The sequence below is a fragment of the Vombatus ursinus genome, unplaced genomic scaffold (assembly GCF_900497805.2).
Source record: "Vombatus ursinus unplaced genomic scaffold, bare-nosed wombat genome assembly UNPS02014803.1, whole genome shotgun sequence".
In the NCBI taxonomy this organism is placed as follows: Eukaryota; Metazoa; Chordata; class Mammalia; order Diprotodontia; family Vombatidae; genus Vombatus; species Vombatus ursinus.
The window spans coordinates 2845574-2859051 of record NW_020954581.1 but is presented as its reverse complement, the minus strand read 5'-3'; the positions used below and the strand labels follow the sequence as shown (position 1 = coordinate 2859051).

The following is a 13478-nucleotide window of genomic DNA, read 5'->3' as shown; positions in this document are numbered from 1 at the left end:
AGAGAGAGAGAGAGAGAGAGAGAGAGAGAGAGAGAGAGAGAGAGAGAGAGCATTCCTATTTTGGTATGATTGCAATAAATACTTCAACTGGTCTATGGTGGTAGATTGATAAAGTGAAAATTAATCAGATTAAAGTTAAAAGGATATAGTCTTGAATAAATTTCCTTATTAAGATATAAAATATGGAAAATTAAAGTTGAAATATAAATGAAAGCAATTTTTACCAAAAGAACCATCAAGTCAGTGGTGTGATTTTTTTTTTCAGTTAAGAAAAGGAATTACAGAAAGAAACTTGCTGACTGACTGCTCAGTCAAGGCTTCACATCACAGGGACCACTAAAAGGTCCCCCTTCCAACTCTCAAATTCTGTGATTCTGTGAGAATGTTCTGGTGGGCTTACTGTAATTCTCGGGTGTAGTTTTCAGCTTTGAAGGTTCAGAAATTCAGTTTTTGTCAGTTCACCCGAGGGTAATCAACCTCTAGAGCATCAATTCAAGTTAACCTTATTGACAAAAAGTTGATTCATAAACCTAAATGCTGATTTATAAATTTACAATGGGGGAGAGACTTCTGACTGGCAAATTTGGACCAGTTGCTAGAGGGGCCCACTCCTCTCCTGGTTGCTAAGTTCCCCCATGGGTGCCATGGAAAGAGTGCTAGATTAAGGCTCAGAGGCACCTGGATTCATATTTTGGCCCTATCTCTTACTACTTATGTGACTTTGGGCAAGTTAATTAACTTCTCTGGGCCTCAGTTTCCTCATCTGTAAAATGAAGAAGGTGGCATAAATTACCTCTGAGGTCCCTTACAGCTCCAATTCTATGATCTTATGATGATCCTAAGAAACAAATTACACAATCAGAAAATTGCTCGTTAAGTAGAGAATCAAAGTGGAAAGAATGAGATTTTATTAAGGAATGTGTCCTATAAGCTAAGGTAGCTTGATGATCTGAGCTTCTCTACCCTAGAAATATTTCTTTAAAAAAAATAGTAGAGGTTGGTCATAGACAATCAGAGTTCCTTCTCCACTGGACAGAGCTGGAAACACAATGGCAAATTCTTATTTTTCAAATTCTCTTCTTTCAAGCTTCCTTTTCAAGCAACTATAGTGTTTGTCCCTATAACACATTGTTATGATAAAAATGCCAGTTTCAAGATTGTAGCTTATTTTTAGTTACATTTTCATGGGATGCCTTTGCTTTTAGGGAAGTCCCCTAAAATCTCTAAGATTTTGAAAGTCCACTAGTCTTACAAATGATACTTTGAAAAACCATTTTCTTAAAAAAAAATTCTTTGGATTTGTAACTTCTGTAGATGGCTAATACTATACATTTTGTGTCAAATCTTGACAGTTTCCCTTTTGAGTGGGAGATCCTTTTTTCCTAACCTTGTCCCCAAGTTCTGCTAAGGTGATCGGAGAATGATAAGTAGCCAGAGATTTTCCTTTCAGTCATTTATTTGGTTAGAACTGGGCAATTACAACAGCTGAGAGGGAGACAGCGGGACCCTGCCTTTGCTGCCATTGGACAGTGACTCTGAGTAGAGCGATGGTGGAGGCAGAAATGAGGGAAAGACCTAGTACTGTAATTCTGCTGCAGCCAGCAGAATTAGGTTGTTTTCTAGTGAAAAGAAACCAGTTGGCTTTCCCGCCTCACCTGCCCCACCATCATAGAAAAACCATTGCTACTAAAGAAATGGTTTTCTTGGACATCCCCACAGCTGAATAGGCACTAGGGGAATGCACACTTCCACTACCCTGTAACCTAGTTTTCCCATACTAAAAATAAGGAATGCTTTCATAAAGTCATAGCATTCTAGAGCTGTGGTTGGGGTAAGATCCAACAGCATCTTATTTTAAAGATGAAGAAACTGATCCTGAGTCTGTGCTCTTTTTTGCACCCTATTCTTTTCTGGAATCCTGTCAGATCTTACACTTTGATGCTTTGGTGGATGCTTGACCCCATCAATTTGAGCACTCCCTCCAGGGGTGCATATAAGAACATGTCCACAACTTCTCATCCTGTGCAATCCTTGTCTATTTCCTTCCATAAATCCTCCATAGAGGAATGGAATGGGCTGCCTCAGGAGGTGGTGGGGGCTCCTTCCTTGGAGGTCTGCAAGCAGAGGCTGGACGAGCGCTTGTCGGGTATGTCATAGTGGGGATTCCTTTCATGTATGGGTTGGAATAGATGGCCACTGAGGTCCCTTCCAACCCTTCAGTTCCGTGATTCTATGATTCTGCGAGTCTACGAAATGCCCTGAGTTCTTAATTTGGTTATTTTAATATTTTGTGGATACTGGTGTAATCCTTGGGTTTTGGAGCTGTTATGCCTCATTCATGAACAGTTCGCCATGCATACATGTCTCTGATGATGTTTTTTTGGCTTCATTTCTCATTTAAGTGAACATTAGTAATATGCCACAATCTACTTACCCTTGCCATGTGTCTTTCCATTGCCCCTTTGGGTCATGTGCAATTTTTGTTTTGTTTTCTTTTCTTTTCCTTTTCTAAGATCACAATCCTGTAGCCATATAGCATGACCAGGAGAATGTTATTAAAGAGATGAATCTTTGTGTTAGGGAGTAGTTTAAGATCATTGAAGGTGTTACTCAGTTTCCCCAAGGTGATCCTGCCTACTCTCCTACTATTTAATTGTTGAGTCCAGCTCATTGTCCATCTGAGTTCCTGTCCAAGATCAAAGAATCTCAGAGCTGGAAGGGACCTCAGAGACCGTCAAGTGTAGCCCATAGATGAACAAGAAACCCCTCTACAGCATTCTGGGTAGTGGTCACTCAACCTTTGTTTAAAGACCTCTCAAGGCAGCCTGTCTCACTTTTGTCTATTTCTACTTGCTGGAGTTTTTTTTCTTATCATAAGTCTTGATTTTGCTCTTTGCAATTTCCACCCACATTGCCCTTAGTTTTGTCCTCGGGGGCCAAACAGAAAGAGTCTTAGCTCCTCTTCTTCGTGACACCCCATCATTTGTAAATTCCACATGCCTTGCATTTGTGAGGCACTTGAGAGCTTGTTGAATTGATTTGGTAATCAACCCTACACTTTTACACATAGAATACTGCTGTACTGGATGACTTTGAGAGAAAGAAAACCCTTGGAACTGGATCATTTGGACGTGTCATGCTTGTGAAACACAAGGCCACCGAACAGTACTATGCTATGAAAATCCTTGATAAGCAGAAGGTTGGTGCATTCTGTCATGAGTTATCCGTAGTGTAAACTTGGGTTTTGAAGGCTCAGATCCTAAATGTATCTTTATCTATACGTATATATATATACATATATATACATATATATATATATTAGTGCTGACTTCAAATTTCTTGACATTCTTTAAATGAAAATTGCTGATGGTTTGAATATTTATGAAAAAAGCTGTTTTAATGATTTCATTTAAATATGCTTTTGTCTTCCTTTTTTAATACAAATTTTGAATTTAGCACGGATTGTCCAATTTTAGTATCACTACCACATTCCTTGGGACTTAGAACATGGCATATCTAAAATGCTTATAAGATATTTTGTATTCTGAAATCAGTTCCTAGTCAAATACCCTCACACCTCATGTGTTCAGCTTATGGGACAACCCTAGAAATAGAGGCAACAATTCTTAATCCAAGTTCAAGAAGAGCAGCCAAGGAGGAAGGAAATCCTTACTCTTATCTATAAATTGCAGTGACCTAAAAACATATATACAGTCAAAGAGGTGTGAAATGAGGGCTTCTTGTTTTAAGAGCACTTTGCCCCAGTGAAACCCTCCTGCCCCTACAACCCATAGTTCTTCATCTCCCTAGGCAATCCAGGCTCATTATTTTAAAACTTGAGGTTATTGTAAGAAGATAATTATTTAGTTATCCATTGAAACATTTCTTAAGCATCAAAATTTGTGGTGCCAAGGCGTCCATGATGTGAATGACATAATTTTAGGTAAGACCACTAGATGAGCATCTTGGTTCTTAGAACTCAGCAAGCTATGTCAGAGAGGCAATGCTACATATTTTGATATTGTTTCCACCCAACCCCCAGTTTGATCAGAATGTTGTCTATGTCATTTCCTACTTAATAGTTAGTACTGGTTTAAAAACTGCAAAGTTCTATTACGACATAAAAGGTTTTAGGTTGTTTGTATGTATGGTTTGGTCTGCCAAAACAGCTAATTAAAAATGATGTTTAGATAAATGTGTCTTAATGTCAGTGATATGTTAAACTATATAACTTAGAATCAATCATATATATGTGTGTATATATGCATATGTAATACTTCAATTTGCATATGACTCTGTGATTACATCATTGTGGGCACTCACTCTGATGGTACAGATTGGAAACCATCCATGCCTTCTCATTCTGTGTAACTCTTGTCTATTTCCTCCTGAAGTCCTAGACAGAGGGTCTACTTCATGTTACTTGGATGTTAATGAAGCTAACAAGCTTTGCTCTTGTTATATCACTGGCCCACCCCCTTCTCTGATCTTGGACAATACTATTCATTATTTTCCCCCCAATTATTTGGTGCTTTCCCCACTTCTGGATATCTTGAGACTCAATTCCTCAATAACCACAAAATTCGTCACCTCCAGAATAGACCTGTTTTAGGTGTTTTCTGAGCTCTTTTGGCCTCCTTATTGTGTTAATCTATTTCTAGAGGCTAAACTTTCCGTTCTAGATCCAATTTTCATTCTTGCTCCAATTTTCAGTAGTTATGGTTTGTTGAGCTTGACCAAGTTGGAGCCATTTTCATTCTATGCGTCTTCCCATTTTTTATTCTTTCTGTAGTTTGATATTGTTCTGATATTTTTTGACAAGTCAAATAAGTGATTTGTCCAAAATTATATAGTAATTTCTCAGTGGCAGGGAGTAGCAGAGCCAAGACAGAATATTGCTCTCCAGAAATCATAATGTGACTTCATGTCACCATAAGGTACAAAAAAATAAGACTCCTTACGTGGGTATCATTAACTTTATCAGTGTTTATAATAATGGTTTACTTAAAGCTCAACTCTCTGTATCATATCTGAGAATTAAATAATAAGAAAAAGAAAACAACCCAGCATAAAGTTAAGGTATAATAGATCAGTGAGTCAATAAACATTTATTAGGTGCCTGCTATGTACAGGCACCATGCTAAGTGCTGAGTATACAAATACAAATAAAAAGAAAAATAGTCTCTGTCTTCAAGGAGCTTACAATCTAATGGAGTCAAGTACTTCATTCATACCAAATACCTTCCAGCCCTGACAAAGAGCTGGTTTATTCTTTAGATGAATTTTTAGTAGGCTTAATTACCTGGTTTCCTGGTCCATAACTGATTAGAAGCAGCACTTTAGCTTTGGACAGTGTGGGATGTTAGAGGTTATAGGAACAAGAAGTGACAGTTGATATCCCAATACTAAAGAAGAACCCCCCCCCAAAAAAAAAACTTTAATAAAAAGCAAATACATCCAAAAAAAATGAAAACATAGAACATCTGAGCTGGAAGATATGTCAGTGACCATTTAATGCAATCTATACCTGAAAAAGAATTCCTCTCTTCATAATACCCAATAAATTATCTTTCAACTTATGTTTTTCTTTATACCAAACCACCTAATTTTACATTTATTTTTGGTTACAGCAGTTCATGAGATCCTTTACTAAGGCATGGAGGGGTTGTGATCTGTGTTAGTGGAGGGAATATCCTCAATAGAGAAATCACAGATCTTTTGAAGTACTGAAATGTACTCTGTTTAAAAAGGCAGGGAAATGTATAAAGCATTTGAGAAAGTTTTTCATTTAAAATGCTCAAAATATTTAAATCTTTGGGGACATAGAGTAGAGTTGAAATTTGAGTTGTATGGGAAATTCGGTTATTATGGAGTATCTCTTTAATCAATGTTGTTCTGTAAATGAATACTACCATCTTATCAGTAAGCAGTGTCTATTCTCTGGCAATGGCTAGAATAATAGAATGTTAGATCTAAAAGACACCTTATAGATCATCTGTAAGTCCAGCAGTCTTATATTTACAAATGAGAATTTGAGGTTAAGAGATGCCAAGTGATCTGCCAGTAGCAGAGCCAGGACTAAATCCAGGTCACCAACTCTAAATCCAAACACTTTTTCACTTTATTATACTACTTTAATCATTCAAGGAGCTATGATCTCACTGGTGGGAATGTTCTCACCACTCATGAAGAATCACCTCTCCAGAAACTAGAAGACAGTTTTTGAGTTGCCACTTTTTTTCTGGATGGGTTGGGGGAAGGGGTCTGGAGTCATGATTTTATAAGTATGGGGAACTTCTGGTGTGGAAACCCCCTCCAATGATGCAGATTGCAACTTACCTGAAGCCTATACTCAAAGAAATTTGCTTGGGACACTGAGAGGTAAGTGATTTGCCCACGATTACTCAGCTAGTATATATCAGAAGTAGGACTTGAATTCTGGTCCTTTGCAGTAGACCAAAAGAATCACTTGAAGTGAAGACCCTTGATACTGAGACAACATGTTAATTAACTGTTGCCAAAATTTATAAAGACTCTCAGGCTGCTCATAATGATATGATTGGCTTGTTAAATTTGATTAATTTTTTTCAGATCCATTTGTTAGTGTCATAGAATCTCAGAGTTGAAATGGAACTCAGTTCAACCCTTACCCAGAGCCTTAGTTCTGCCTTCAAAATCCCTTAAAGATAGATTTGCAGCCTCCACTTAAAGACATTGGTGGTAGGAGAGTCATTACTTGACAAGGGAGGTCGTTCCATTTTTTTAAAAGCTGTAATTGCTAGGAAGTTTTTCTTTATACAGAATCAAAATCTGGCTCCCTGTGACTTGAACCCCTGGTCAGTCCTACTTCCACCCTCCAGGGCCCAACAGGACAGCCTGAGTCCCTTTTACATATGACCAAGCTTCAAGTGTTTGAACATTGTGTCATAATTTCCTCTCCTTAGACTTCTCTTCCATATGTTTAAACATCTCCATTAAACACTCATGGAGAGAAGCCAGGTTCTTTCAGTGGCTTAGTTTTATTGATCAAGCCTATTTGTAAATTCAGTGTTCACTGAGGTCCCTTCCAACACTCAAATTCTATGATTTGGTGAGTCTTCAAAATGATACTTGAGGACAGAAGAAGGAACCTTGAAGTTAAAATTATTATAACTGGTGTTTTGAGAAAAGATAATGTTAGTTGTGGGTCCTGAGAGGGAACTCTTTCAGCTCAGCTGATGAGGAATATAATTTGATATCATCCTTAAGACCCTCATTTAGAAACTTATCTGTATCATACTGTATAGAATTAGGACAGAACAATATGAAAATAGTGGTTTATTTTCATAAACAATTCCAGATTGATATAGCTGTGATTTCTTTTAGTCTTAATTGTTAATCTAGATTTGGATATATGTCTTGTCTGGCAAAAGTTCAAATTGATTAAGATGATTATTTGGTGATATTGTTACCTTTCCCTTTTGGAAATAGTTATGGTAGTTCATTGTCAAAGATCATATCTGGTTACTTTTTAAATGTCATTGGATATTGGTTTTTTAAAAAAAATGTTAGTTGGCATTAGGTAAATGACTGGAAATTGGGGGATCTTAGAATAATTTTCCTAACTTCCATTAGATTACTAAAGAGGTATGCCATATTTTATATAGTAGATGGATTTTTCTAAAATATTGCATAAATGGAATTATATTTTCAATAAAATTGGGAGCTCAATACATAAGCAATTAATTCCCGTGGTGAATCCTTTTGTAAAATAGCTAGCAAGCTCCCCTTAAATGGATGTTTTGAAAATCTAGCCCTTCATATATTTGACTTTGTCATCTCAGGAGAGTGACAATCTTATATTCCCTCAGGAAGGGAATAACATAACAAACAGCAGCCTGTTTGTGTTCAAAGGACAAAGCTGTGTGTTTATTTTTGGATTCGATCTGTGATTTTGTTCATATGGAGGCAATTCCCTCTACCAATGCAGATCAGTATCTGTTGTGCAATTTGGAGTTGTGGGGAGGCCCCAAGAAGTAAGTGACTTACCTCAAGCCACATGGCCACTAGGGATCACAGTCAGAACTAGAATCCAAGTCTTCCTGATTCCAAGGTGAGGGCCCTCTATCCACTAGGCTGAAGCTATCGCTTAAATAGATGTCATTTTGAGTTTGTAGGGCATATACACTGAAGGGTCCTCTTTAAATGTTTAACTCAGTACTAGCCCAGATGTATCTGCCTTAGTAGTCCAAGGCAGAAAGCAGAGTGTATAAGAGATGCCATAAATGAAAAAGTTCCTCTTTCGATGTTCCTTTCTTTGTTCAACAAAGTCTGCCCATTAGGCACTTAGAGTAAACAGGATTTCTGTAGTTTTCTTATCCAAACAATCAGGGTGGAACCTTGCTTTAGCAGTCTTTGGCAGAGTTCCAATAATCCTCTGGAAGAAAAAGAAACAGTGACTTCAAGCCCATTAACCCAGGGGAAAGCAAAGCTCTAGTACCACAGTCTTAAGAATTTTGGCTTCTAGTCAATGACAAGAAGAGTCATGGACGTGAAGAGTCCATTCATGGACAATATGCAATATGCAGGCCATTGTCACAATTGCCACGGGGGATTTAAAAAGAGATTGAAAAGATTATGAAAAGATTAGCTGGAGACATAAAACATGGACTCAAGTATTTTCATGTATAGTCTGAGTCTCCACTAAAAATCTCAGTGATGCCACTTCATAGCGAGGAGTTGAACTTGAGTTCCTAAAGACAATGCCAGCAAATCACAAATTCTGCCAGGCTATATCAAGCCGGAAAGTCTTCTTAAATGATCAGGAACTATCCTCCAAGGATCAGCCTAGCTTCAGCCCCTTACTGGCTATGTGGCCCCAGAGCAAGTGGCAACTTCTCATTGCCCTGTCGGCAACTCTAAGATATGTGCTAATCTCCACTGGCAGAGAAAATTCCTCCCTGGGAGTTCCCTACAGCAGTGTAACCACAGGTCTAGACCCTCAAAGTAGTTCTATCCAGGTCCTCTGATGTACGTCGGTAAAGATTGTGAATGAATGTGATTTGCTGTGCCTCTTGTTTGGGTTCACTGTATGAGGTACCTTTGCATTCTGGTTTGGTTTTTGCTTCCTGGGCAGAAAGAGAAGACTCTGGTAGAGAATACTTGCACTAGACAAGGCAAATGTGCTCCACAAACACAGCAGGAAAAAGTAAGTTAGTTCATTCAAATTTTATTTAAGAATTAAGCTAGAGTATGTTCTTATGAATGTGCCATTTGAGAGGCTTGGAACCCTTACCTTGATATATTTGCTTAATAAATTTATATTTAACCTGAACTTTCCTGGCCAAAAAATGATGTCACTCAAAGTAGAATTCTAAAACACTAATAAGTTTTCTGTGTGTGTGTGTGTGTGTGTGTGTGTGTGCGCGTGACTGTGCATGCCTATGTGTTTTTTTTGAGAGGGAGGGGGGAAGGAGGGAGGAAAAGAGGGAGGGATGGAGGCAGACAGAGAGAGGCTTTTCTGAAGGAGACCTTTCCCAAGCATAAGTCCTGTTTGACTTCTCAGCTTCCATATTCCAAATTATGCTGACAAACATACGCACATATGTACATGATCTAATATATACCTATGAAAGTTAAGAAATTCCCCAGCATGTGCCCAATAAATTGACTTTGGTTGTTTTGAAGGTTATTTTTTTCCTTATTTGGGGGAGGTTTTTGGGTTGTTGGATTCTGTTTTTTTGGTTTTTGCTTGTTCTGTTTTTCGTTTTTTGTTTTTTATTTCAGGGAGTAGGGTCTGGTGCTGTGCAAAGGGTGCTGGATTTGGAGGCAGAGGACTTGAGTTCATACCCCAGTTCTGCTACATAATACCTGTGTGACCATGGGCAAGTCACTTAAGTCACACTGGGCCTCAGTTTTCTCATCTGTAAAATGAGGGGATTGGACTAGATGGATGATCTTTAAGGTTCCTTCCAGCTCTAAATCTGTGATCCTATGATTTGATTGTTAAGGAGGACTATTAGAATAAGTGAATGCATGGAAAAGCATTTATTAAGTACTTACTGTATGCCAAGTGCTGTGCTAAATGCTGGGAATTCAAATGGACAGAGCAAAGATAGTCCATGTTCTCAAGGAGTTCAGATTCTGGTTGGGGGAGAGGACACCTAGAGGAGGGTTCAGTTGCAGAGGGGACAACAAAGCTCAAGGTTTGAAGGGGTGGATTGGTGGGTCAAATGACCCTGGGGGTCTGGAGAACGGAGAATCAGGGCAGATGCCCCAGACAACCTTAGGTTTTAGTTGTTTCAGTCGACAAAGACACGAAATTAAGGATTTTTTTTGTTTGCTTGTTTGCTTTCCTGTCATGATGTAAATTGATTCAATTCTGTATCACAGAATATAATCACTGTAAAGAATTGTGAGGTTATAATTCCAATGTGCATGATATATCTGACAAGTGGAATATTCCAAGACCGCCCCATCACCCTAAGAATATGTTTGAGAGCCATAGATGTTAAAACAGAAATGTACTAACCACTTCAATTTAATTACCTGGGGAGATTGAGCATGGAGAAGAAAAGATTTTTGGGGGATGGGGGCTGGGGGAGTAGAGTGCATAGCTGTTTTCAAGTAGTTAGAGGAATGTTATAAGGAAAAGAGATTAGATTTCTCCTTTTTGGACAGAGGACAGAACTAGAATTAATGAAAGGAAGATACAGAGAACTAGAACTAAGCTTGATATAAGGAAATACTTTCAAAGAACTAATTAGCTCACATTGGGAATGGGTTTCCTTACCAATTTTCTTTTCTAGTGCAAAAACTGTAGGCGATTGGTGGGGAGGGACAGATGGCAAGAAAATGCAGATTCAGCTAAATTGCAGCAGTTTATATCTGAACAGTGATGCTTATCATTGCTCCAAAACTGGTTTACCTCTGTAGGAGGAGACTTAGAACTGAAAGACCACACAGTCTTTCAGAGTTTGATTCAAGAACCTATGTCATTGTCCTAGTACTCATTTTATCAATACTTCTTCAAATCCAGGCTTACTCCATCTATGCTAGACTTGAATGCCAACTGCAGAGCTATAAACCTCCTGGACATTTATTCTCTTTTTCATGTGGTTGTTTCAATACATCTTCCCTTAAGTGGTCACTTCTATGAGCTCCACCTTGCAAAATTATGTCCCTTGGCCTCAATTTCCTCATCTGTGAAATGAAGAGATTGGACAAGAATCTAGTCACTAAGCAGTCTTTAAGGCCTCTTCTAAATGTAATGCCTTGTAGCATTTTGTTTCCGGCTCTCTCTTTTACTCTTATCACATTCCAGGGTATATTGTACTTATTTGTGCATAAATATTACCCTAGGTGACTGTGAGCTACTGGGAGGCAAGGGCATTACCATTTTCATTTTTGTATTCTGAGGACTTAGTTTGGTGCCTTGCTAATAGCAGGTGCCTAGTAACTGTTGAATTGGTGAAGACTTAATTTACTTACCCCACTGGTAAAATAGCCAGTGGGGTCAGAGGAGTGAGGCAGATCATTGTGGCCTGTCTATATTTCCCTTCTCTCCCCACATCCCATGTACTCTGGCTGTGTTTGCTATCTGCTCAAAGGCTGGGGTTCAGGATGGTGGAGGGAATCACTACCCCCAGGAGGGCAAGTCTATGATGATGCCATCTTTCAGATGTCCAGGATCCATATCTGATATGTGGAGTGTTCTGAGATTCTCCCCAATCTCCCTGGAATGTGCTTGAGAGCCACATATGTAACAATGGAAAACATTAAACCATTGAATTTAACAAACATTTTAGGACCTGTTGTATAAAGAACACTGTGTAAGTCCCTGGTGTGAAAGTCAATCGATAAGACTGTGTTCTTGCCTTCTTCAAGGCTTGCTGTCTTGTGGAGGTGTAACTCATTAACTTCGATTACCATAACCCAAAATATTACTTGATAAGTAGCATTAGAGACTTGCAAAGTCTACTGCTGTGCTCGAAGTGCAGGGCATCCAGGAAGGCTTAAGGAGATGTTATTTTCCAGGTCTATAGGAGATTAGAGACGAAGGAATGTTAAAGACCATCTAGTCCATGTCTGAACCCAGAGTTTAGTATAGGAAATGCATAATAAATTATGTTAAAATTTGGATTTATTAATAGGGCAAATAAAATATACTACTTCATGTGACATGAATGTAGGCTATTGTGGTCAGTGTGACAGTTAGAAAGAATGCAGAACAAGGAGTTAGGAGGAACATGGGTTGAATCTCACTCTGACACTTACTGGCTGTGTGACCAGTAGGCAAATAATCCAAACTCTCTCGGCCTTGGTTTTCTCATCCTCAAAATAAGGATAATAACAACTATAGTACCTACAAGGTTGTTGAGTGGATCAGATGAAACAATTTACATGCAGGACTTTTTAACCCTCAAAACTCCATATAAATGTTAGCTATCATTAAGTTCATAGTGATATGTATGTCATTAGTATGATAGATACACATATACTGATATATATATATATACATGTTTAATGTTTTATATATATAGATATACTACTATGAACATAATAATTTTTATCTAATTTACCATTTTCTAGAAATATTGTCCTTCTTGATAGGATTAGAATATGGTTCTACTGCATATTCCATTATTTTTTCATTGGCTAGTGTATCAACAATACACCGTAATGCCATGGTTTCAGAGGGAAGGTTAATGTGATGTTAGATATCTAGCAAAATTCAAAGATATATTCTGATGTAACTGAAATAGTTAGTTCTGTTCTCATTATCTCTATGTAACTTTAGCTGTCTGTGCTTTGTAGGGTTGGGTTTTTTCTCGTTTTTCAAAAGGGAGACCCTTTCATATTCCCACCCCCCCTTAGAAATAAATCACTTAGATTATTTGTAAAATGCTTTATACTCATGGTCAGTGTTGAGTAGCTGTTTTTTCAGAATTCAGAGAGGGGTCACACAGCAAGGCAGTGGCAGACTTGTGGTTCTTTTCCTTCTTTTGGATTCTAAACTAACTGTGCCCTTGACTGAATCGTATCATTCCCTTTGCCAAGGAAATCTATTGCTTAAAAAAAAAATGACTCAAGAAAGGCACTTATTCCCACCACATTGTCCTCTATAGGGCTGAATGTAATTGTTTCACAGATTTCTAGCAATGTTATTGTTGTGGGAACAGTAAATCGTTCCTTACCATAGGACCATAATGGTCATTCTGTTGGGATTAGGAACTCAACAAGTTGCTAGTTTTAGGAGAGCCCTATTTGTGACTCTTTAAAGGACTATTCGATCAACTTTTAAAATTTCATTTTTTTTTATTTTTTAATTTTTAAAGACCTTTTCTGTTATTTCTAACCTAAATCCTCCTGAAGACAAATCTTAGTTCTTCTGGATCAATAATATTACAAAGATGACTTCTTTGTAATCTAACTGTTCATACCACTAAATACTGTTGTTAAATTACTGCTTCAGCCTTCTCTTTTTGTGCCCATACAAT

The 13478-nt window shown here is 38.0% G+C and overlaps 1 protein-coding gene across 1 annotated transcript in view; it reads left to right on the top strand.

Moving 5' to 3' along the window:
- Positions 1-13478, top strand: part of PRKACB (protein kinase cAMP-activated catalytic subunit beta) — a 36726-nt gene that overhangs the window by 8419 nt on the left and 14829 nt on the right. Inside the window, 1 exon segment of the mRNA XM_027873975.1 lies at positions 3071-3199. Coding sequence (XP_027729776.1) covers positions 3071-3199 — 129 coding nt within the window.